The sequence below is a fragment of the Myotis davidii genome, unplaced genomic scaffold (assembly GCF_000327345.1).
Source record: "Myotis davidii unplaced genomic scaffold, ASM32734v1 scaffold573, whole genome shotgun sequence".
In the NCBI taxonomy this organism is placed as follows: Eukaryota; Metazoa; Chordata; class Mammalia; order Chiroptera; family Vespertilionidae; genus Myotis; species Myotis davidii.
In genome coordinates, this window is record NW_006285997.1 from 5415178 (window position 1) to 5437824 (window position 22647).

At 41.6% G+C, this 22647-nt stretch overlaps 1 protein-coding gene and 1 pseudogene across 1 annotated transcript in view; one reads left to right on the forward strand and one right to left on the reverse strand.

The window, feature by feature from the left end:
• Positions 1-1061: 1061 nt before the first annotated feature.
• GLI3 (GLI family zinc finger 3) overlaps positions 1062-22647 on the forward strand; it is a 253966-nt gene continuing 232380 nt past the window's right edge. The window contains exon 1 of the mRNA XM_006757245.2: positions 1062-1223. Within this exon, the coding sequence (XP_006757308.1) occupies positions 1100-1223 (124 nt within the window). The 5' untranslated portion in view covers positions 1062-1099. The remainder of the gene's footprint in view (positions 1224-22647) is intronic.
• On the reverse strand, positions 5385-9125 carry LOC102774927 (annotated as a pseudogene).

Genomic DNA, 22647 nt, shown 5'->3' on the forward strand with positions numbered 1-22647 from the left:
TATGGCTATTAAAATTTAACTAAAGCTCAGTTTCCTACTTTCCTGGATCTCAAACTTCTCAGTCTCCAAAGTGCTCTGCTTCTCTTCAAGTGTTTCCAGAGGAGACAGCCTGAGGGAGAGGAAGTGGTGCTAATTAAATCCTCCCTCTGTTTTCCAGGCACAGGAGTCTTTAGCAGATGTCTGTTGTTGGGAGCTTGTTCACAGAGTGCAGCAACCAAATTGAGTGAAAGTTGATGAATGATGAGTTCGGGCGATTTATCACATGAATGAAGCCAGTGAAAGGCCGGCTAACTGAACTTGCCTTTAGCTGAGTTTTAATATTTCTTAAGTGGTTCCAGTCTTTTCTGTTGGCAGTCTTTTGACTTTCTGTGGGATCGAGAGCGTGTTGTTCTATTATCTTTGTTTTAAAAAATACAACTAAAATGATTTGAAATGGTCTCATGTTTTAAGAAAGCTTAAAGAACTTGGTTTACCTAGCCAATTAGGATCAAGAAGCATATTGCAATTTAGATATCTCAGTGAGAGGAAGCAAAAATCATTGGCTTCTTGACCTGAATTATATTCTCTGATTCAGAACTTTGAGTAGGGCCTGGGTTTGAGAAATTGCTGCACCCTCTTTAAGCACATCTAATTAATTAAAGGCCTTCCCCTGCTTGGAAAGTTGTCCTAATGCCCCTTCCTATAAAGTTGGCCACCTGAAGAGACATTTGTAGATGTGGCTTAAAAGAGTAATGTGACCCTTGGGTTTCGCACTATAAACACAGCTGTAAATTGAGATATTTAGATCATTTAATAACAAATGCCCAGTAGGAATTTGGGGAAAGTCCCACATTATGGACATTGCCCTCTGTTCTCCTTTTGCACGTGCAGACAATATGACTGGCTTGTTAATAAAACTTTCATGCATTTTTTTGCAAGAAAACATGTAGGGAAGGCTCATCCACATTTTGAACCTGCTAAAGCGGTAGGCACCTCCTCAGGGGACAGGCACAGTGGGCTTTTGAGGGAGTTGTTTTCCCCCTCTTATTTGAAGTTGATGAAGCTCTTGTGTCCTTCAGGTGTTTCTGGTACCAGAGAGCTGAAGTAATGAGAAGGCATCATGGAGGCCCAGTCCCACAGCTCCCTGACCACTGAGAAGAAAAAAGTTGAGAATTCTGTAGTAAAATGCTCCACTCGAACAGATGTCAGCGAGAAAGCGGTGGCCTCCAGCACTACTTCCAATGGTAAGCAGCCTCGGGGATTACCAGCAGCCAACCCTACCGTCATTTTTATGTTCTCTGCATTCCTTGTGAATTGAGTATCTGCACCTGGACCAGTGTTTGTTCTAGAAGGGGCTAAAGAAAGCAGATGGGATTGAAGTGTGTGTGTGGGGGTTGGGGGTGTGGGGTGTGGGGCGGGGAGGGAGTACAGGATGGGCAGGCTTTTGTAATCTCTATTTTGGCACCAAAACAACGTGTTTTCTTTCCAATTTTCTAATTTGAGATGTATATGTGATGGGTTGTTTATCATAGAAAGTTCCTGTTTGGGCATTTTGGAAATCATCTTGATTGGTCTGGCAGGAGTTCCGAATCCTTTTCATTTCACATGGAAAAGCCTACACTAGTCAAAAGAAGTTATTAGTTATTACAGAAGACACAAAAGTTGCCTCGTCAAAATTAGCGACGGGATTCCTTTACCCCCAACTCTTAAGTAGTCCGCTTTAAAGGAATTTAGAAGTTAATGGTTGAGCCTCAAGGTAACATTAATATCTGAGATACAGGTTTTGCTGTTGGCTTATAAAAATTTAATTTACCTAATTTGTGTTCAGAGATAGCATAGAGTTAGTTCACTGTTTCTACATGCTATATTAATATTTTAAGCAAAATGTTCAGAGGCATTTCAAGTCAAGCGTGGAGCATTGAAAATGAATTCCAGAGCCCCTTCTGGAAATAACAGACTGTACAGGTCAATAGTAACCTTCGCTTTCTTTCCCTGCTTTTCCACCTTGGAGGCCGTTACTACCTTTGTAGTTTGTAGAGTTAACAGCTACCCTGGCCTCCCCGAACTGCACGCTGCTCTTCCACATGCCCTGGTTGGCCTGCTCTCCCTTTCTTGGACACTGCGTATCTGGGCACACTGATTTGCATGAGCTAACCTGCTACCTCCCTCTCAGTGGGCATGTTTTATTTATTCCTAGAAAGATTTTACTAGCTTGATTTACAATATTTTTGACATACAATTGGGGAGTCAGAATCGTAGACTCCAAGGGCGGAAATCTAGTAAAAACACCACACCTTCCTGTCCTGAGTGTGGCACTGCCTGAGCTGACACACTGAGGAGCCTGCCCCTGCTCTCTGTGCCCATCCTCATCCATGGTGAGTACGTGCTACTCAGGTGTCCTTCGCAGATGTCACCAGTGTGCATTGCTGGCTTGACTGGGTGAGGGGAGGGGCCGGCCGGCCGGTGTTAAACCTGCTGGCTAGTGAGTCCTGTTTAGACTTGATCCTTAGGGAGATATATTGATGTCTTCATTAAAATAATGAATTTACTTTACAAATACATGAAACTATATCTGTGCTTCTCCCTTTATTTTTGGTGTTTCAAGTCAGAACTGGAGCTTATTTTAATTGAGCCCGGTATTGGCATTATTCTTCCCATGTCGTTATAAAAAAAACACATGACTTTTTTTTCCCCCCTAGAATTTTTAAAAGTTAGACAAATTTATTATTTCAGAAGTAGAATCAGCCCATGCAGTGTTGCTTATTTGGTAAATTTAATAGTACTTTTATAGGAATAAGCACTGTCTGAGTATTCTGCTTTATGGGAACATGGACTTTTAGTTGTCTTTGTAGCTGATGTGAGTGAGTGTGAAAGTGCATTGAGTGTGAATGTGCAGGGGGTGTGTGTATGTGTGTGAGAGAGCAGGTGAGAAGGGAGCAGTGTGAGGAGGTAGGGGATGTGGTATGGGCAGCCCCTACGAACCACAGTCGTTTCTGTGAATTTCAGCAGAGGAACAGCAGCGGTCTGCTCTCATGAAGGTGCTGCGGCTTCTGCCACTCCCGCACCCACACACATGCTCAGGACGTGTTAGGTGCTCCTGCCGTGGTCTTCAGTCACTCTGACCAGAGGTTGCCATTATGAACCCCTTTAGGGTGACTAGGAACAGAATTATCCCAGCGGTCCTGGGGCAGCCAGGAAGCCACTCAAGAGCATTAGCCAAAGAAGGAGCAGTTATGTTTTACAAAGTTAGTCCGATAGTCTGAACTAACCACAGAGCTGACTTCTGAATCACATGCCACTGGCTTCCCCGTTGATCAGCCTGTGCCCTTGAAGCACACATGGCCTTCTAAAGGGGTGCAAAACCTATCCCTGTTGGGGGCGAAGGCTCATTAGTCATGTTTGCAGGGCGCTTACATCCATGACAGCTGTCCTAGAAATCCTGGTAATTCTCCCCATTTTCCCAGTGTTCCTGTTTCTTCTAAAGGATTTACTGCTTTTTATATTGGGAGGACATAAAGACCCAATCTAAAACAAAGAAAAATAGTTTTGTTCTTATGCATGAATTGAAACCCTGCTGGAAGGTTAAAGGAAAACCAGCACAAAAAATTTAGTGATGGGAAAAGTAAAATAAAGGAATATAAACCTCTTTCTCGGCGATTGTGAAATGCTAGTAATTGTAATGACCTTTAGGTAAGCAATGCTAGTAATTGTAATGGCCTTTTAAACAAAGTCCTGTGCAGGTTTCATCTAACTAGTTCAGTCTCTTTACAGCTCAAGCGCCATGCTCATGGGATGGGATGGCCCGGGCTGTTCTTTGTTCTGCAAGCTTCTGTCTAGTTGCATGCTTTCCTCTGCACTCAGAAGTGGTCACACAGCTAGCATGTGGGCTTTGGTCCTGTGCCCCATTGGGTTTTAGAGCTCATGGGTGGGGACTTTCAAAGGTTGACACTCTGTGTGTGTGCTGGCTGGTGGCTGCCATTGCCATGGTCATTGGTCCATCCATCTGTTTTGTCTCTGTTGCCTCCCTTTCTCTCTCTTTTTTTCCTCCAAACATTTCAGAAGTGCTTGGATTCCTGTAATAAGATTATTCACAAAAAGGAAATGAAAATATTTTGGATCCTATAGTAGTAGGTCGTACTGGTTGCTAGTTTCCAGGAGGTTCTTATGCTTCCTTTACAAAGCTCTGAGATTCAGGAGTTTATAAATGAACAATTAAAAATGCACCAAGAACCAAGCGAATGTATTACATGAATTTTCTCTCCTGTCCAAAATTTCATGATTGAAGTATAGCAAACAAACATATTTGTTATTGGTGCTGCGAGGTTGACTTCATTAACTTCCCAGCCATTATCGTGCTGCAGTTTGTACCTGATTGTGAGCTTTCCAGCCAAACATGCACATTCCAGTGCATGTCCTTACAGATCTGTTTTCTTTCTTTTCTCAACTAAGTATCTGCTCTAGAAAAACATTCATACAGAGTTTTGTTTAAGCACACACAACGAAAAGGTATGGTTCAAAAACCTTGAACAGCATTTTAAGTAAGCATTTGCCTCTTAACACTAAACTTTAAAATAACACAAATTAAAAACTATGTTCTAAGTCTTCTATGGAAAAAAAAAGAAGACAACTTTGGTTTTTGTATATATAAAGCATTTAGTACTCTTTACTCAGAAACCTAAATGTGTGATTCATGTGCCATACTTAGGTTTAAGCTTTACTGTTATTTATTAAGCATACATGACAAAAGAGAAGACATTTGATTTTCTGGATATTTGTTCAGTACAATAGTGATTAAGTGATCATTTTTGGAATCGGTGTCTTTTACATATAAAATGTGCACTAAGATATTTAGTGTATTGTTTACTTAAAAAAATCTGGTAATATCCTAATATTATAAGTTAAAAGCCCTAATAATCTGTTTGTTTCTGGTATTGATTTCTAAGCTACATGTTGTGTTTTATAAGTTATAAAAGTTTTTTAATATGGATCTTTCAATGTTTTGAACATTCTCATTATCCTATAAAATTTTCTTCAATGACTTGTAAATGTCCACTTTTCAGTTTGAAGTGTTTTGTCTCATTTTTGGCCTATGGATATATTTTGAAGGAGCAAGCTGGTATTTTTTATTTAAAATTGTGCTTAATCAGTAGCATTCAGAATGTCAACAAAACAGCTATAATTTTTTTTTTAACTACAGAGTGGCATTCAGTTAACAGAACAACAGTTATTTGGTATAAGTGCATCAGAGACAATTGAAGATGAAAAAACTACCATCCCCATATATAACTAATTTGTTCTGGGCACCAGTACAGAACCTGGTTTAAATTTCCATGCCAATTTACAACCCCCATACTGTACCAGGCAAGGTTAGTGGCTATTGAAAATACCACCGGGACAGAGCTATCTAAAGACACATTTGGTAGTGAGTTAACTGTACAAGGAAAGATACTGTACAGTTTGAAAACAAATCTTATACAGCCTTACCTGTAAGTTTTTTTTCTTTAAAGGGAGTGAATGAGTACAGGGGGGTTAAATGCTTTATAGACAAGAAAAAAAAAACTGCACCAGACCCAACTTAGTCATGGTCGTCATCTTCTTCATCTTCATCTTCCTCCTCCTCCTCATCCTTCTTTTTCTTGCTTTTTTCAGCCTTGATGACTCCTTTTTTTTGCTGCATCAGGCTCTCTTGTAAATCAATATGCAGCAGGCTCCTTTCCGTATTTCTCCCGTCAGCTTAGCTGCCGTCTTTCCACTGGCTGCTTGTACCTGCTGCAGTGGGATTCCACATCTGTCCCAGCTTCCTTGCAGCATCACCAGTGGACAGGCCGTGGTGCTCTCCTTTGATTTTTGGGTGATGCTTGGAACAAAACAAGAAAAAGGCCGAAGGAGGCCTCTGGATGACATTGGGATCCATGAACTTCTTTTTTGTTTCCCCTTTAGGGAATATACGTTTCCATTTCTTTCGGAACAGGCCGTGTCCTCCTTTGCTGTGTTGTCCTCACGTTTTCCTCTGTCTCTGAGCACTTCTTGGAAAACTCTCAGAAGTTGACTGAAGCATCTAGAGGTTGCTGCTTGTGCTCCTTCCGGCGAGTTGGCACACAGAAAGCGTATGATGACGTTTTGCCTCCTGGCTTTTTAGGGCCTCCTTTGCCCAAGTTTAGATACTTTTTCTCAGCGAGCACAGAGCTGACCAGGGCCCGGCTCGCACTTGCCTGGGCGCTGTCTCTATGGAGCTCAATGTACTGCAGTGGCTGTGAGAACTGGAGCCTGACGCAGCCTCCTCACTCTCTCCACTCTGTCTCATGTTTGTTATTTGTGATTCCTCTGCTTTAAAAAAGAAAGAAGGAAAATAATAATAAACGCATGTAGGCCATGGCCTTGGGGATCTTTTATCAGATCTGATAGTTATTGGGAACTATCAACTTAAAGTGATAGACAGCTGAAATGATTATACTAATGGTGATGCAATATGAAACCAAAATTGATAGATTATTAATAACAGAGAGGAAGTTCCCTGTTCACTTTGATTCTTTCAAAAAGAAGGGCTTGATTTTTCTCTGCTTAAAAATTTTTTTTTTTAATCCTCACCTGAGGATACATTTTCATTGGTTTTGAGAGAGAGAGAGAGAGGGAGGGAGGGAGGGAGGGGGGAGGGGAGTGGAAGGGAGGGGAGGAGAGGGAAACATTAATGTGAAAGAGAAACATTGATTGGCTGCCTCCCACATGCATTCTGACCAGGGATTGAATCTGCAATTTAGGAATGTGCCCTGATTGGGATTGAACCGCAAGCTTTTGGTTACGGGATGACACTCTGATCAATTGAACCACCTGGCCAGGGGCTTTTTTTGAGGTTTTCAAGGGGAAAGTGGTATGAATGGTCTGTAAACAATAAGGAGATACTTTATTTTCCCCCTTGAACTTATGATTTGTTTTTAAACTGTCCAACACATCGTTGCTAATTGTGATGGTGATTCTGTTGGCCTCCAGGCTGGGAGTAAGAAGGCTTAGTTCTGTGCAGTTCATACCATATAGACAGTAGGTTGTGAGTTTTTGGGTTCTTGTCCTTTAGGTGTTCCACCCTTCTTTTCTTGCCACGGCCCGTTTCCTGGCGTGTGACATTTGGAGGGAAAGGACTGTCAGATAAAACGGGTTTCACTCTGTAGGGTGGTCCTGGTGAGGAGCACCCACAGGCTTTAATGTCAGAAAGCTGTGGATTGGGTTCTGGCAACACCAAGGATTAGCTCTGTGAGCGTGGGGAAATTCACTTCTCACAGTCCCAGTTTCTTCACCTACTTACCAAGGTAAATAGTTCGACCCACTTCAAAAGCTCCTGGAAGAGTACGTGAGGCAATCGATGCCTGTACCATTCTAACAGCGCCTCCCATGGTAAGATCTTAGCAAATGTCAGTCACTGTTAGGAGAAATCATGTGGATAAGTTAAATGTTATGAATCCAAACAAAAGGATTATTATTATTTTATTTTATTTTTTTTTGAAAATACACATTGGTTTTCAAATTAAGGAAAAATGTTTGGCAAAATCAGTTCTGAATTTGCTGGATTCTGAAAAATAGTTCAAGATGATTCACAGATTCCAAATGTGACCAGACCTGCACGTCTTATGAGATGTATCAAAGTTCCTCTACCTTCTGAGTGCCTTTTTTTAAGTCAGAAAATAGGGAAGATAATTTTCAGAGAATTTATTTTGATTTTTTTTAACCTTGAAAACTAATGTTGATTATATGTCTTTGCATTAGAAACAGCCCACGCATGTCCCTTGTCTTGATTATTTTTCTTGGTTATTTAAACTGTTTCCCTTCAGGTCAGTGATACCCATTCACAGAATGGTTGTGCTGGATTAAAGTTAGATTTTATTCTTTTAAAAAGAGATTTAACATTTTAGACCAATTAACTAATAACGAATAATCTGCTTCTCCTAAAAACCCTTGCTCTCTTGAGCTTCAAACTCACATGTCCCTGAACCCCAGCAACCTCTGTATTCTTATTTTGGCTGAGTATATCGCCTTTTCTGTGGTCACCAAGCCTGGCACGCCAAAAATATATTCTTTGCTGATCTGACCGTGGATTTTGATTCACTGGATGGCTATTGTTCTGTTGGCTATTGTCATTTTTTTATTTGACAATCTAAGGGAAAAGAGGTCAGTGCCCCTGACTAAATAGTCAGGTATTGCATGTTGTAAAAATTCTTGCAGCTCAACGTTGCTCTCCAGTCACCTTGCGTTTGTTCTCTCTTGTTCTCTTTCATCGCATTTGCCCCTGCCATACTATTCTGCTATGCCACACCCCTTCTCTAGAACCTTCAGCGATTCCCAGCTACTTCCGAAATCTGACCCCAGTCTGACTTTGCAATTTGATATGCTGCCACTACAACGTCCCATCCATAACCTATTTTTTGCTAACTGTGGGGCTCTTTGCCTTTGTTCATATTGTTCCTACAGAGAACAAGTGTTTTTCTCAAGATCAATGCATGTTTAAATTATTCTCAAATGTAACTATGTCCTCAATCTCTTTTTCTCCATATAGTTTTGGGTCCTTTTGGGACTTACCTAATAACACTTGATTTTGGGGGGGGGTATTTTATTTTTAATTCTAATTACTAGGTTATATTTTAGAGACGTTTTAGGTTTATTGAAAAAACGAGCAGACAGTATAAGGTTCCTATGTACCCTTCTCCTCATCCCCACACCATTTTCTCTATTATGAATGTTTTGCATTAGAGTGGTACATTTTTATAATTGATAAACTAATATGGATACACCATTATTAACTTAAGTCCATAGTTTTCATTAGGGCTCACTCCTTGTGTTGTACATTCTATGGGTTTGACCAATATATAATGTCATGTAGCTACCATTGCACTATCATACAGAATAGTTTCACTGCCCTAAAAATTCCCTGTGCTTCATTTATTCATCTCCCTCTCTCTCCCCCATAATACTTAATTTTTTCATTTTAGTAAGAATTTTTGGAGAGTAGCACTTGGTTTGTTTTTCCTCATGCCAGTCCCCACCTCCCATTCAGTGTTTTGTGCTGGGAGGTTCTCAGCAGACACTGAATAAACCTGCCAGAACTTTACTCGGCTCAGGGTAGGCAGGGGGCTATGTCAGTGACGGCGAACCTACGACATGCGTCTCAGAGGTGACATGCGAACTCATTTTTTTGGTTGATTTTTCTTTGTTAAATGGCATTTAAATATATAAAATAAATATCAAAAATATAAGTGTTTTACTATGGTTGCAAAGATCAAAAAATTTCTATCTGTGATACGGCACCAGAGTTAAGTTAGGGTTTTTAAAAATGCTGACACGCCGAGCTCAAAAGGTTCGCCATCACTGGGCTATGTGGAGCACAGCAGAAGTGTTAATGTTCATGCCAAGGTTTGAATTTTAGCTCTACTGCTTAATTGCTGTGTGGTCTTGGGCTAATTACTTAACATCTCTGAGGCTAGTAGAGTGAGTACCCAAACCTGTTAGCTATTATTAGTAACTAGGGGCCCAGTGCACGAATTCGTGCACCTTGAAAGGAACTGTGGGCCGCGAGGCTGTGGTGGGCACAGGTGCTTGTCTTGCCCATCCTCCGCACCCCTGCCCAGCCCTTGGCCCCCTCTCTGCTGGCAGTCTTGCTCCCACCACGGCTCCCACTTGCTGATGGCACCAGCCTGGCTCATAACCGCTGACAGCATGGAGCAATTGGGGCCAGCACCAGCAGCGGGTGAGACAGGGCTGGCCCTGTCAGTGGGTGGGAGTGGTGGCAGCAGGAGTGGTGCTGCCGGCAGACAGGGACTGGGGGCCACAGTGGGAGGGGCTGGGTAGAGGTGTGGAGGATGGGCTGAGACTCTGTGCCCACCTCAGCCTTTTGGCCCACAACTCCTTTCAAGGTGCACGAATTCATGCACTGGGCCCCTAGTCTACACAATAAAAGCCTAAGCGACCGTTGCCATGCAACGATCAGAACAACTGGTTGCTATGATGTGCACTGATGTGCAAGCGGGGCCGTCTCCAGCAGCGGATGCGAGAGGTGGCTGCCAGCCCTGATTGCCCCTCAGGAGCAGGGGGAGGTGGAGAAGCCCTGAGGGGCAGCCGGGGCCAGCAGCCGCCACTCGCACCCACAGATGGTGCTGAGCAATCTTGGCCAGTGCCAGGCACCGGCAGCAGGTGCGAGCGCCAGGAGGGACCGCGGCGCACGGGAGCAAAGAATTTTCAGTAACTACCAGAGGCACGCCCCGATGACAGTGACCAGTGCCCCACCTTGGTCTGGTACCCTCACTTACCTGCTCCACCATCCCGCCACGGCCAATGCCCACCATGTTCCACACGCACCCCCTGGTGGTCAGCACACATCATAGTGTCTGGTTGTTCTGCTGTTCGGTCTATTTGCATATTAGCCTTTTATTATATAGGATCGTAATAATGTCTACTGGATATAATTTGGTAGGATTTAATTCGCTGATATGTTAAATCTCACTCCTTTTTGTACAATATCATTTGTTAATAATCTATAAGTGGTTAAGCTGCAATCTGAGAGAATTAGTGGGGTTGGCTAATGGTCCTTAAAATGTGGTCATCAGGGTCTAGCTTAACAGGCAAGTTGATAATAGGAGCTGAGGTCAGGAAATAGTACTTCAAACCACTAGTCCTGAAATAGGCATGAGTTTAGATTGAACGATTCAGTTACTTTTAGGGTGTACTTCGCATTCATTGTAGTTTCAGGTTGAAATCAGCCATTCTCAAGGCTCCTTTTTTCTCTTGTATATAGCTATTGTGTTTTTACTCTAAAAACCACTTTTTGGGTGCCCAGATAAATCAGGAAAAAATAGATATTCCCAAACATTATTTTCCTATTTTTTTTTTTGTTAATCCTCACCTGAGGATATTTTTCCATTGATTTTTAGAGAGAGTGGAAGGGAGGGGGAGAGACAGAGAGAGAGAGACATCTATGTGAGGGAGGTCTATTTGATTAGTTGTTTCCCGCACGCACGTGCCCAACCGGGGCAGGGGATTGAGCCTGCAACTGATTTATGAGGTGTGAATCAGTGTCAGGCACCGGCAGCGGGTTCGAGGTTCTTGATCAGAATCGAACCCATGACCCTTCAGTCTGAGGATGGACACTCTCTTCATTGAGCCAAACCGGCCAGGGCTGTTTCCCAAACTTTGGAGTAAAAAGAAGCCGCAGTGTGATGTGTTCTGTTTGTGGAAAGTTTCTGGGTTGCCCTTCATTACTTGTGATCATGTGATATGGGTAATTCATATTTCCAGAAACAAGCTGGTCAGAATCAGAAATAGCAACTGAAGAGTGGAAGCCCCGGGGCAAAATGGTGCTTGTGGGAGGGGCCTCCCTCCAGGGAGGCAGTGCATGGCCTTCCATCCTTGCACCACTCTGAGCCCCAAGTTGGGGGAGAGAGAGAGAGAGAGAGAGAGAGAGAGAGAGAGAGAGAGAGAGAGGGAGAGAGAGAGAGAGAGCGCTTGCTTTAACAGGGAGCTCACACCCTGGGAGGCTCGCGTATGTGCGGGCAGCACTGGGAAACGTGAAGGTCCCAGGCAGAGGAGAGGGCGAGGTGAGGATGAAAGTAAAAACCTTCTCATCTTGTTTACATGGAAATCTTTCCAAGTAGATCAGTTGTAATTTTTATTTATTTAAAAAGAATTGCAAACAACATAATTTATTCTTTCTGGTGTAGAGATCTATGAGTTCTGACAAATCCAAGAAGGCATGTAAGCACCACCGCCATCAAACAGAATAGTTTCCAGCACCTCTACAATTCCAACAAATACTTGTTTTTTAAACTCGGTATGGTAACGCATGAAGTGTGAGTCACAGTAATATTAGAAAGCATTAGAACTACAGTTAGTCTCTGACAGTATTTGACTTTGAGTTTTTAAAAAATTCATGATGTTTTAGGTCTTCTTAGCAGAACTTACTTTTTCTCCCCCCTTTCTATTTAAATAGGTCCTGTTGCATTCATTACAACTAAAATATACTTGAACACTGCTCGGAAATATATAACCTAGTGTCTGCCAGTCTGAATCTTTTTTGTGTCCAATCACCGTATTGTTTCCTTTTAGGCCAATTTAAAATGCCATTTTATACTTAAAACTACAAGGCAGCCATATTCATGAGGGCTTTTTTTGTTATTGTTTTGCTACTATGAATTAATTGCACAAGAGGTAGGAATCAGAACATGTAATGCAGCTTAACCTAGAGGAAAGATATCAAAGGTTTTAAATATTCCTTCCTTTTTTTTTTTTTATAACATTCTTTACCCCTTTACTTTTATAAATAGGACTTCATTTCAGGTAGGGGACATTTATATATAAAAGTTATTCCTAGTCTGACTTAGGCTGCGGTTTTTTCCTTTCTTGCCTTTCCCCCACTTTCTTTGACTCTTCTCTCTTCTATTTTTTTTTCCCCCTTTAGTGCTAGAAAGTTGAGTTCCATCCCAATTATTAAATCTTAGGAGACCATTCCCACATGGTTCTGTAAATGGTAGCTTCATCCCGCGTTCTTTCATCTCTTCCCCTGCTCTCTGGCTTGACAGTTGAAAAGGTCTGACTGTGCCACACAATGGTTTGATTGGTTTCTCTGGGGGAGACTTTCCCTGCCTCATCATTCGCCAGGCAGGTGGACCAGAAAGTCTCTTGATTCTTTTGTTGCCTCTCAAAGTCCAAGGTCTTTGACTGAATAAATCCGCCGTCATGGGATAATTTGCTAAAAGGGGACTGAAAGATGTGAGAGAAAAGCCTCACGACTTGGGTGCTGCATTAATGAAATAACTGGGCCTTGGAGTTTGCAATTGAAAAATCACCAGGAATGCAATGGGTGGAGCCGGGCTTCTTTTATTTCCCATAATAAACTTTTAGTTCTGTCATTTAAAGCGTGCGTCTCCCTTTGCTCACCGGCTGGCCTGAGCGTGTTCGCGTTTGTACCCATGTTTTAAGGGGACAGCCCTGTCCAGCGGAGTGCTGTTTGGGCGCTGTATCTAGTTAGTCATTAGATTATTACTAGTGGATGGAAAGAATTCCATATGACAGGACTAAGGTTGAGTTAACACAGGACGAAAAGTAATTTACAGATAGGCTGTCCCCAGCCATCTTTGTAGCCCCTGATAAGGTTTCATTTCAGAATGGATAGGCGACATTTCCACTTACCGGCCCATTCTGAGACACCTGTGATAACAGCTTCTGGATCCTAATTGAAATTGGTTTCAAAATGGATTTTCACTTTTCTCTGTCTGTGGAAAATATTGAATAGGCTCAGAGCTGCCACAGAGAACCCTGGGCCTTGGAAAATGGAGCGGGAAGCTAGGATCATCTTTCATAACAGTGTCGATGATATGACAGTTTTGTTATCTGTCTTATTAATGAAATCATTGATCACCTGATGAGGAAGATAATAAACTACGTTTCACCAGTGTTCACAGAGCTCATTTAGATTCGCATTACAAATAAGGAGGGGAAAAACCTAAACACCAATGGAACTAAAGTAGTGAAGGTCAATTAAAACTTTTCATTCCCAAAGTGACCATTTCAGATCAGAACATTCTGGGTAATTGCAGTCTTAAGTATTTTAAAATTATGGAAGCCAACGTTATATTCAAGGAAATATCTTTTTTTGGCCATGTGGGCTAACTAGCATTTTTAGTAAAGACTCATTAAGTGAATCAGAAGGAGAAGGGAAGTTCTGAACTGTATAAGTGCTTTGTATTGGGGAGAATGGGGAAAAAAAATACCCACAGATGCTCTCTTCCCGCCCATGGGGAAGGGATCTGGGGCTTGCCCTGGTAGGTATGGGGGTGGGGAGTGGGTAAGGAAGACCAAAGGGGAAGAAAAGTAGCATGTTGTCTACTCCTCTCTTAAGTGCTCTGGGAATCCTAGTAAGAACGGAATTGGGTTTGGATTTAAAGAGGTGGCTCTATTGTTTGGTGTCCGGCTGCTCTGGAATGAGCTCTCTGTTGCTCTCCAAGGAGAGAAAGAGATGCTGATGACCTCTCCTGTTTCACGGTGAATTGTATTCCTAGGTGTTTCTCTATTCTCGGTGCCAGCAAGGATCAGTCCAGTCCCATCTGAGCTTTAAAGAGGAGCTGTGATCAAAGGCTCTAATGATGTCACTGATCTCTGGTGATTGATTAGGACCATAAGTTCTGGAGAATTCTGCCTTTTCTTATAACGTGAGATTCATTGGTGTCTACCATTAGGGTAGCTAACTCTTAATCCACAAAATTACAAAAATAAACGGTATACAAAATACTACATTTTTCATCTGGATCTGTGTCTATTTTTAAGTTTATTGGAGCCATGCCTGCATTTTATAAGCAACCTTGCTCTTTAAGTAGGTTGCAAAGAAATATAATTTTTTATATAAATGGGTTAAGCATTTTGGAATTCTACATAAAAATTGGGACAGTGTACAGCAGTGAAAACATTTACATTATTTCCAAAACAGTTTAATCATATACAGGTAGTTATGCATTAGGTAATCTAAATGCTGTATTACCTTGGAAATTTATGACTTTAGGACTTTAAAAACCCTTTCAATTATTTTTATGGAACTTTTTAACATTTTCTCTTTGCCATTCAAAAATAAAAACAAATGTGTTCTCTAACAAGAGGTGGCAAATCCTCCACCTGGTGAAGATGCACCTTAGAAGGAAATAATAAAAAAAAACAGGAAAGAGCAAGAGATCTCTTTCTGGAAGCACTCTTGATGCGCTGTTGCGATTGGCTCACATCCGCCTAGAGTAAGAATTGATTGCAGAGGCATTGGAGCAAATTCTGTTTGGAAGGCACGTAGATCAGGAAAGAAAAGTTGAATGGAAGATGGAGAAGGTAAATTATTATATAGTTATTGTTACCTTCTAGGGTTTGCTGTTGGTTGTCAAAGATTATTGCTTCAGGCTTGCTTATAGCTAATTCTTTTCACAGAAAACTCCATTTTGAGAAATGACCTCTGAGTAGAACTGATAAATGCGTTTATGCTGTAGGGTGAGTATCGAAAGGGAGGAGATCATGCAGATGAGCCTTTGAGAGAAGATGGTGAGGCAATTATGAATACTCGGCTTTAATGGACGTCAAAGACTCTCCTTTCTCAGAATATTTTTGTTCTATTGGCAGTGACAAGAGAAATAATCCCCGGCTCTTGCCTATAACTGAAAAAGAACTTCCAGAAAGAATACAACAGTGTCATGGTTAAAATAATGGAACTTCCAGTAAGGAAAACATTTTCGAATATTCAGTTGAAGATTTCTTCCAAGCATTTAAACACTAGAAAACACACAGTGGCCCATTTCACATTAAGTTAAAGTCACATCTGTCTTAAAAAAACTAATGTTTCTAGGCTTGTTTTCAAATGCTGGCAAGTTTCAGAGCAGTAGAAAAATTCCTCTCCTATAAATGTTGACAGCAGTTCCGGTGGAGGCTAACAATGTTTTATAAATAGAGTTTACTTAGCAAAAACCATATGTATGCCTAGTGAAATAACCTCACATTTATTTATGTTTTGATTTATAGGAAACATGTGCCCCTTGACAAAGCCTTTGGGCTCTTTTCCGCAATTAAAAGGAATCATGCTTGAAAAAAATAGCTACCATCTTAATGGGAAACTTTTTCACATAAATTCAAAGCATTTTCTTTGATCAGTTTCACACACATTGAGAATATTTTCATCTACAGTTTGACTCAAAAAATGGGGTGAATTGAAAAAAAAATGATGCTTATAAAATATATTCTCTCAAACACGTATTAGCATCTATAACATATTGGTTGAAAATTGGGGGCTCCAAGGATTAAAAAGGCTCCGTAATTAATATGAGAGAGGCCGTACCCAGTTTTGCAGCAGGACAGTTTCTACTGTTGCTTGTGTAGCAGGAGGCCATATTCCTGTTCGGATTGCTGGTGTTTGTTTTTCTTTAATTCAGAATGAAGAGGGGGATATGTCCTGTATGTACCTGTTGCTGAGCCTTCCTCTGGCTATCCTGAAAAATCTATACCTTGATTGTCTTCCAACAACAACAGATAATAAGAAAAGAGAGATAAGGAGGTTTTTTTGCAAATCTCTCTTTCCCCTTTTCTTTGTTTTTTAGAAGAAAAAAATTCAGTTAAAAATAACAGCCTTCTGCTTATTACTCTTTCAAAAAGTTTAAGGTTGGGAGAAAGTTGTTGGAAAGAAAAATCCTTTCTTACTTTAAGAAAGAAGTGGTTATATTAGCTGGGACCAGACTACAAAATATTGTTTTGTCACTATTCTAGACTAGACCAGTGGTCTTCACACTCCTGGGGTGTGTGTGGAGGGTGGGGGGGGGGGATCCAGGGGCAGGGATCCAGTCATTATTTAAATATAGAAACTTCATAATACATGGGTAAATTAGTGATTCAAGTACACATCTTACATATATGTGCTAGTATAATTTTATACCCTGCTTTAATATTTTAGGGGATAGTTCTTTTTATTTTTGAGTATGAGGAAGAGATATGTGCTTAAAAAGCAAGAGTAACATTTTTATAGACAATCTTCCTCATGCAAGTGATGTTAGTTTCTAAGCTTTAGAACAGCCTGGCTCCTGCCTCCACAAAGTCAGGAACAAGTATCTCTCTCTTTTTTTTTTTTTAAACTAGAAATTTTTGCTAAGCAAATGACATTTAATATTATATTAGTTTTGGGTGTACAGCGCAGTGGTTAGACATTTATATACCTTACAAAGTGATGCTCCCGATAAGTCTAGTACTCATCTGGCACTATACATAGTTATTATAATATTATTGACTATATTCTTCATGCTGTATTTTACATCCCTGTGGCTGTTTTGTAACTACTACCACTGTGTTTGTTTTGTTTTGTTAATCCTCACCCAAGGAAATGAAAAAAGAAAAGAACATCGATGTGAAAGACACACATCAATTGGTTTCCTCCCCCACCCACCCTGACCAGGGCTGGGTATCGAACCTGCAACTCAGGTACATCTCCTTGACTGTGACTTGAACTCGTGACCCTTTGGTGCACAGGTCAATGCTCAATCTATTGAGAAACACAGGCCAGGGCCCAATTTGTATTTTTTAATTCATCTTTGTTCCCTTAGCTCCCCAAACCCCGTCCCATCTGGCAACTACCAGTTCAGGAACAAGTACCATTGAACGCGGTGGCAGCTACCTCAAGCCCAACATGGCAGCTAAGAGCAATGAACCATCTTGTTCAGTCGCAATTCAGGAACCCTTGCGTTTCATGGATAGGTTTAGAAAATGGGCCAACCGTTTGAAATGATTTTATGTGGAGCTTTATGGGCATGTGCCTGTTCCCTCTTTGTTCAGCTTCTTAAATAGGTTCCTGCCTTAGTATTTGCCAGAGCCACTGGTGTATGGATAGGGTTCGGAGCTCTTTCTTCAGGAAAATATTGATTGAAGATTAGATTGGCTCTCTGAAGGAATGATTATCTATGAGAAGAGCACCTCTCAGTGATTAGGGACCATGGACTGAATCTTTCTCATACAAAATGTGATGTGGTGACCACAGATGTGACCCAGCTTACTTTATCGAAGCTGCACATTAAGGATTCCAAAGATTCTGCTTGCATCTTACTTTATCTCTTTGAATGAAGAACTTGGGTTGATTTAAAGAGCTCTTCTCATCTTCCCCTCAAAAGCTGGCTCCATAACATTCACTTTAATTTCCCTAGGAATTTAGAAGAACATAAAATGACAGGGAAGATGTCAGCTAATAAGAGGAGCTTGGAAGGGATGAGCTAATGTCACCAAGTTTAGAAGGAAATCCACAATTTTCTGTAAAAGAGCTGTCGTACATTTACATGTGGAATACTATGCAGCAGTAGAAAAGAAGGACCTCTTACCTGTTGAAACAGCATGGAGGGACCTGGAGAGTATCATGCTAAGCAAAATGAGCCAGTGAGAGAAAGGCAAGTATCCCATGATCTCACTCACATATGGAATCTAATGAACAAAATAAACTGATGAACAAAATAGATCCAGAGACATAGAAGCATGGAACAGACTGCGGAATCCCAGAGGGAAGGCTGAGGAGGGAGGGTGGTTGGGAAGAGATTAACCAAAGAACTTGTATGCCTATATGCATAACCTGTGGACACAGACAACAGGGTGTGAAGGCCTGGGGTAGGGGTGCCGGAGCAGGCTAGAAGAGGTCAATGGGGAAAAAAGGGGACATACGTAATACTTTCAACAATCAAGATTTTAAAAAATAATCATATGTCACATGTATATATCTATCTTTGGTTAAAAACTACTGAAGATTTTGTTTAGGCCAAAATGTGGTCTTCCATTGTTAAGTCAAAAACATTCCAGGTGCCTGGCTGGTGCAGCTCAGTGATTGAGTGTCAACCCATGAACCAGGACGTCACTGGTTCTATTCCCTCCAGCCAGTCTATTGATGTTTCTCTCCCATTGATGTTTCTAACTCTCTCTCATTCTTCCTTCCTCTCTCTCTGAAAATCAATAAAAACATCCTATATAATAAAAGGTTAATATGCAAATTGACCAAGGGCTGGGGCTGGCCAGCCAACTGCCCGCGGCCCCTCCCCCAAGTGGGCCAAGCCCGATTGGGCGGGCTGACTGGAGCCCACTCGTGCACGAATTCGTGCACCAGGCCTCTAGTTTATATATAGTTTTTTATTTTAAACATTCCAAGTATTTTGGAGGGCAATCTGTAGCTGTCCATTTCAGGAGCAAATGCAGGAAGGTTTTTGCCCAATTTTGACTAAATTGCTGATAATTACAGGTAGTTGCCACAAAACAATAGATCTATTGAAATCTGGGATGTGTGTGTCCTTGATTTGGACCTGGTGTCACACATCGCCAACCTAACTTCTGCACTTATCTTCTTGGAGTACATGGACATAGTCTGTGTTTGGGAGTGCCAGGGGCATTTTGACATTTGTGTGACTAACTCTTCCCAGACCATGGCCCTCTCTTAAATTTCTTCAACATCCTCATAGAGTGCTCTGCATAGTTTTCTGTTTGGCATCTGGTTTGATGTAGTTATATTTCATCACAGCTTCACTGAGAGCTTTTGCAAATTTCTTTGATGCTAATTTAGTTGCTTTAAACTCTTTGGAGGGGAAAAAAGAAACAAAACCACGAGTACAATAAACTTTGATTACCAGATTCCTAAACATTGAACTGCTCAAGTAACCCATACTTATCATTAGTTTTTGAGAATGGAATTTATAGGAGGAACCTGGGAAGCATTGTTACTGTTGCTGTTCAGATACAGCGGGAAGGGTGCAGAGCCAGAGGTCAGAAAACCCTTGTGGATTTGGATGAATGCTGCACTTCCCAGGACATCTTGAGAAGAAACTGTAATTTTTAAGCAAGATGAGGTGCTTCGTTTTGCAGAAATTTTTAAAATAATGCCATTTAGAAAGCATTTCAGTGAAAATAGAACCTAAAGGAATACAAGGAATGAAGTGTACTTCTTCCTTAACCAGCTATCTGACAGCCTACTCCCCATAGTATGAAACTTTAGAACTACCTATATTATCTCAGCTTTTTTTTCTTTTTCTTTTAAGTAATATGTGCTCATTGAGAGATCAAGAAATGCATAAAGAAAAGCCTGAACATGTCCAGGAATCTCACCTCCTAGTGTTAACCTTTGTTAAGATTTTGTTATATATTTAGTTTTTCTCTCCATTTTCTTGCCTACATGTTGGGTAACCATATGGTGAGAGCATTTTCCATATCATGTACTACTCTTCTCCAACTTCATTTTAATGGAAATGTCCAATCCTCTATCATTGGACATTTATGTTTTTTTTTTTCTTTTTCCAATTGTAAATAAGGATGTGATGAAAATCGAAAAACGAAACAAAACAAAAACCAAAATCACCTTTATGTCTTAAATAAATCTTACCAAATTAGCTCCAAGAAATGAAATAACTTATAGTTCCATGAGCTGTTTATGAGTGTTCATTTCCAGGGATACTTGTCAACATTAGTGATATATTTTGAAGAAAATATGATAGGTGAAAACTTCACTGCGTTTTTAAAATTTTTAATCGAAATCCTATATAATAAAAGCCCAATATGCTAAGTGTCCGGTCGTCTGGTCAACCATTCAACCAATCAAAGTGTAATATGCTAATGATATGCTAAGGCCGCTCAACTGCTTGCTATGATGAACACTGACCACCAGGGGGCAGATGCTTTGACCAGCAGGTTAGCTTGCTGCTGGGGTCGGCCCATCGGACTGAGTGAGACAGGCCGGTCATACACTAGAACACTTCCATGGGCCTTCCCTGGTTAGCCATCCTCCCACATCCCTCCCTGGCTTTGATTGTGCACTGGTATGGTCCGTTGGCCTGGCCTGTGCCCTGTCGCAAGCAGTCCGGCTGAGGGCCCCTGAGTGCATGAATTTCATGCACTGGGCCTCTAGTATAATAAAGAAAAAGTGCACATAACATATGTGAACAGCTTGATGAATTTTCCTAAAGTGAACACATGTAAACAGCAGCCTGATCAAGAAGAAAACCCTACCAGTGCCTGGAAAGGCCCTCTCATTCCCTAGCCAGTTACTCCCTCCTGTTCCAGGGCTTGCTCTGTTCACCTTTGAGAGATATCCATTGAAGTCTTTATTTTTTATTTTGAATTTTTTGTTGTTGTTGTTAATCCTAACCTGAGGATATTTTTTCCATTGATTTTTAGACAGAGTGGAAGGGAGGGGAAAAGACAGAGAGAGACATTTGAGTATGGGCTAGGGATCGAGCTTGCAACTGAGGTACATGCCCTTGACAGAAACCAAACCTGGGACCCTTCAGTCCCAGGGTAGACGATCCAACCACTGAGCAAAAACTGCTACGGCAATTTATTTTGATTTTTAATAACAGAAACAAAAAAGTTCTAAAACCACAGTTTCTGGAAAGAACCACTTGTTCTTGCTTGTTTTGTACCTCTCTTGGGACTCAAACTTGGTCTCCCTTTGGGCCTTGTGTTTTAAAGCAGGCTCTCTGAAGCCATCCTTGTTGATGACAGGTTTGTCCAAGGGGGTATTCAGAAGAGTACCTTGTGGACATGGGGTGATTGTAGGTATAAACTTTGACAAAAGACTTGACCTTTGACCTCTTAACAATTTCTTCTTTGGGGGATAGGAGTCAATTCTAGCCACTAGATCATGGCTGTGAGTATCTGAGGGGCCATTATCAATGTTCTCCAGGATGATCCCTTTGCAACCGGCTGGGACCAGCACCACCTTCTAGGGTTTCATAAACTTGCCAATTTTAACAGCACCCACTCGAGCTTAAGCAGAAATGGAAAGAACCATACTTCCTCTAACCTTTCACACTAGGGAAAAGGTGATCTCTGAAGTCTTTTTTAAAAATTTATCTATATATATACTAGAGGACTGGTGCACGAAATTCGTGCATGGTTGGGGGGCGGGGGCATCCCTCAGCCCGGCCTGCACCCGCTTGCAATCTGGGACCCCTGGACCCCACAGGGGATACCCGACTGCCAGTTTAGGCCCGATCCCGCAGGGATCCCTGTGGGATCGGGTCTAAACCGGCAGTCGGCCATCCCTCTTGCAATCCGGGACTGCTGTCTCCTAACCACTAGCCGCAGCAGCTTCGTCCAGAAGAACGTCCGGAATGACGTCCAGAAGGCCATTCCTCTGTCTGGTCTAATTAGCATATTACACTTTTATTATATATATATAGTTCATCATCACCCAAAGATATTTTTTTCCATTGATTTTTAGAGAGAGTGGAAGGGAGAGAAGGGGGGAGAGAGAGAGAGAAAGAGAGACAGAAAGGGAAGGAGGAAGAGAGAAACATTAATGTGAGAGACAGATCAATTGGCAATTGGTTGCTTCCCACACTTTGCCCCAACTGGGGTCAAATGATTGTTTATTAGTTCTGTCACTGATTTGCCATGATACCTATGATATTGTGATTTATAAGAAATATGTAATTGGTCATTAGATGTCCAAAATCTGTTTCTCATATATATATATATTTGGTCTTCCTCCATAATTCCTGGCTCACAGCTCCCAAAACTCTTGGAATTTCCTAAGTATTGAGTGCTAAAGTTCTTTTGTTACGTTAATAGAGTGACTTTTGGAAAGCCCCTAAGGATGGGGGAGCTGGTTGCCAGTGGAGCCAACCATTTGATTGGAGGGTTGGAACTTTCAACTCCACTCCAGACCTGAGGGTTGGGGTAAGGCGGGTAGGCAGCGAAATCCCCAAGGCCCAGTGATTTAATCAGTCATGCCTTTGCAATGAAGCCTCCATAGAACCCAAAGGACAGGGTCCCCAGAGCCTGCTGGTTGGTGAGCACGTGGGGAGAGTGGCCCCCGGAGAGGGCAAGGAAGCTCTGTATCCTTCCCCCATACCTTATCCTATGCATCTCTTCCGTCTGACTGATCCCGAGTTACAGCCTTTTACAGTAAATCTGTGCTCTAGTAAGTAAAATGTTTCTCTGACTTAGGAGATGCTCTAGCAAATTAATTGAACCCGAAAATGGGGATCTGGGAACCCCTAGTATAGGTAACAACCTGGATTTGCCACTGGTGTCTGAAGGGGGGAGGGGGGTCAAACCCTTAACCTGTGCCACCTGATGCTATCTCTGGGTAGACAGAGTCAGAATTAAGTTGAATTCTCATGCACCCTGCTGACTTATGGAGAATTGTTTGTTTTATGTGTA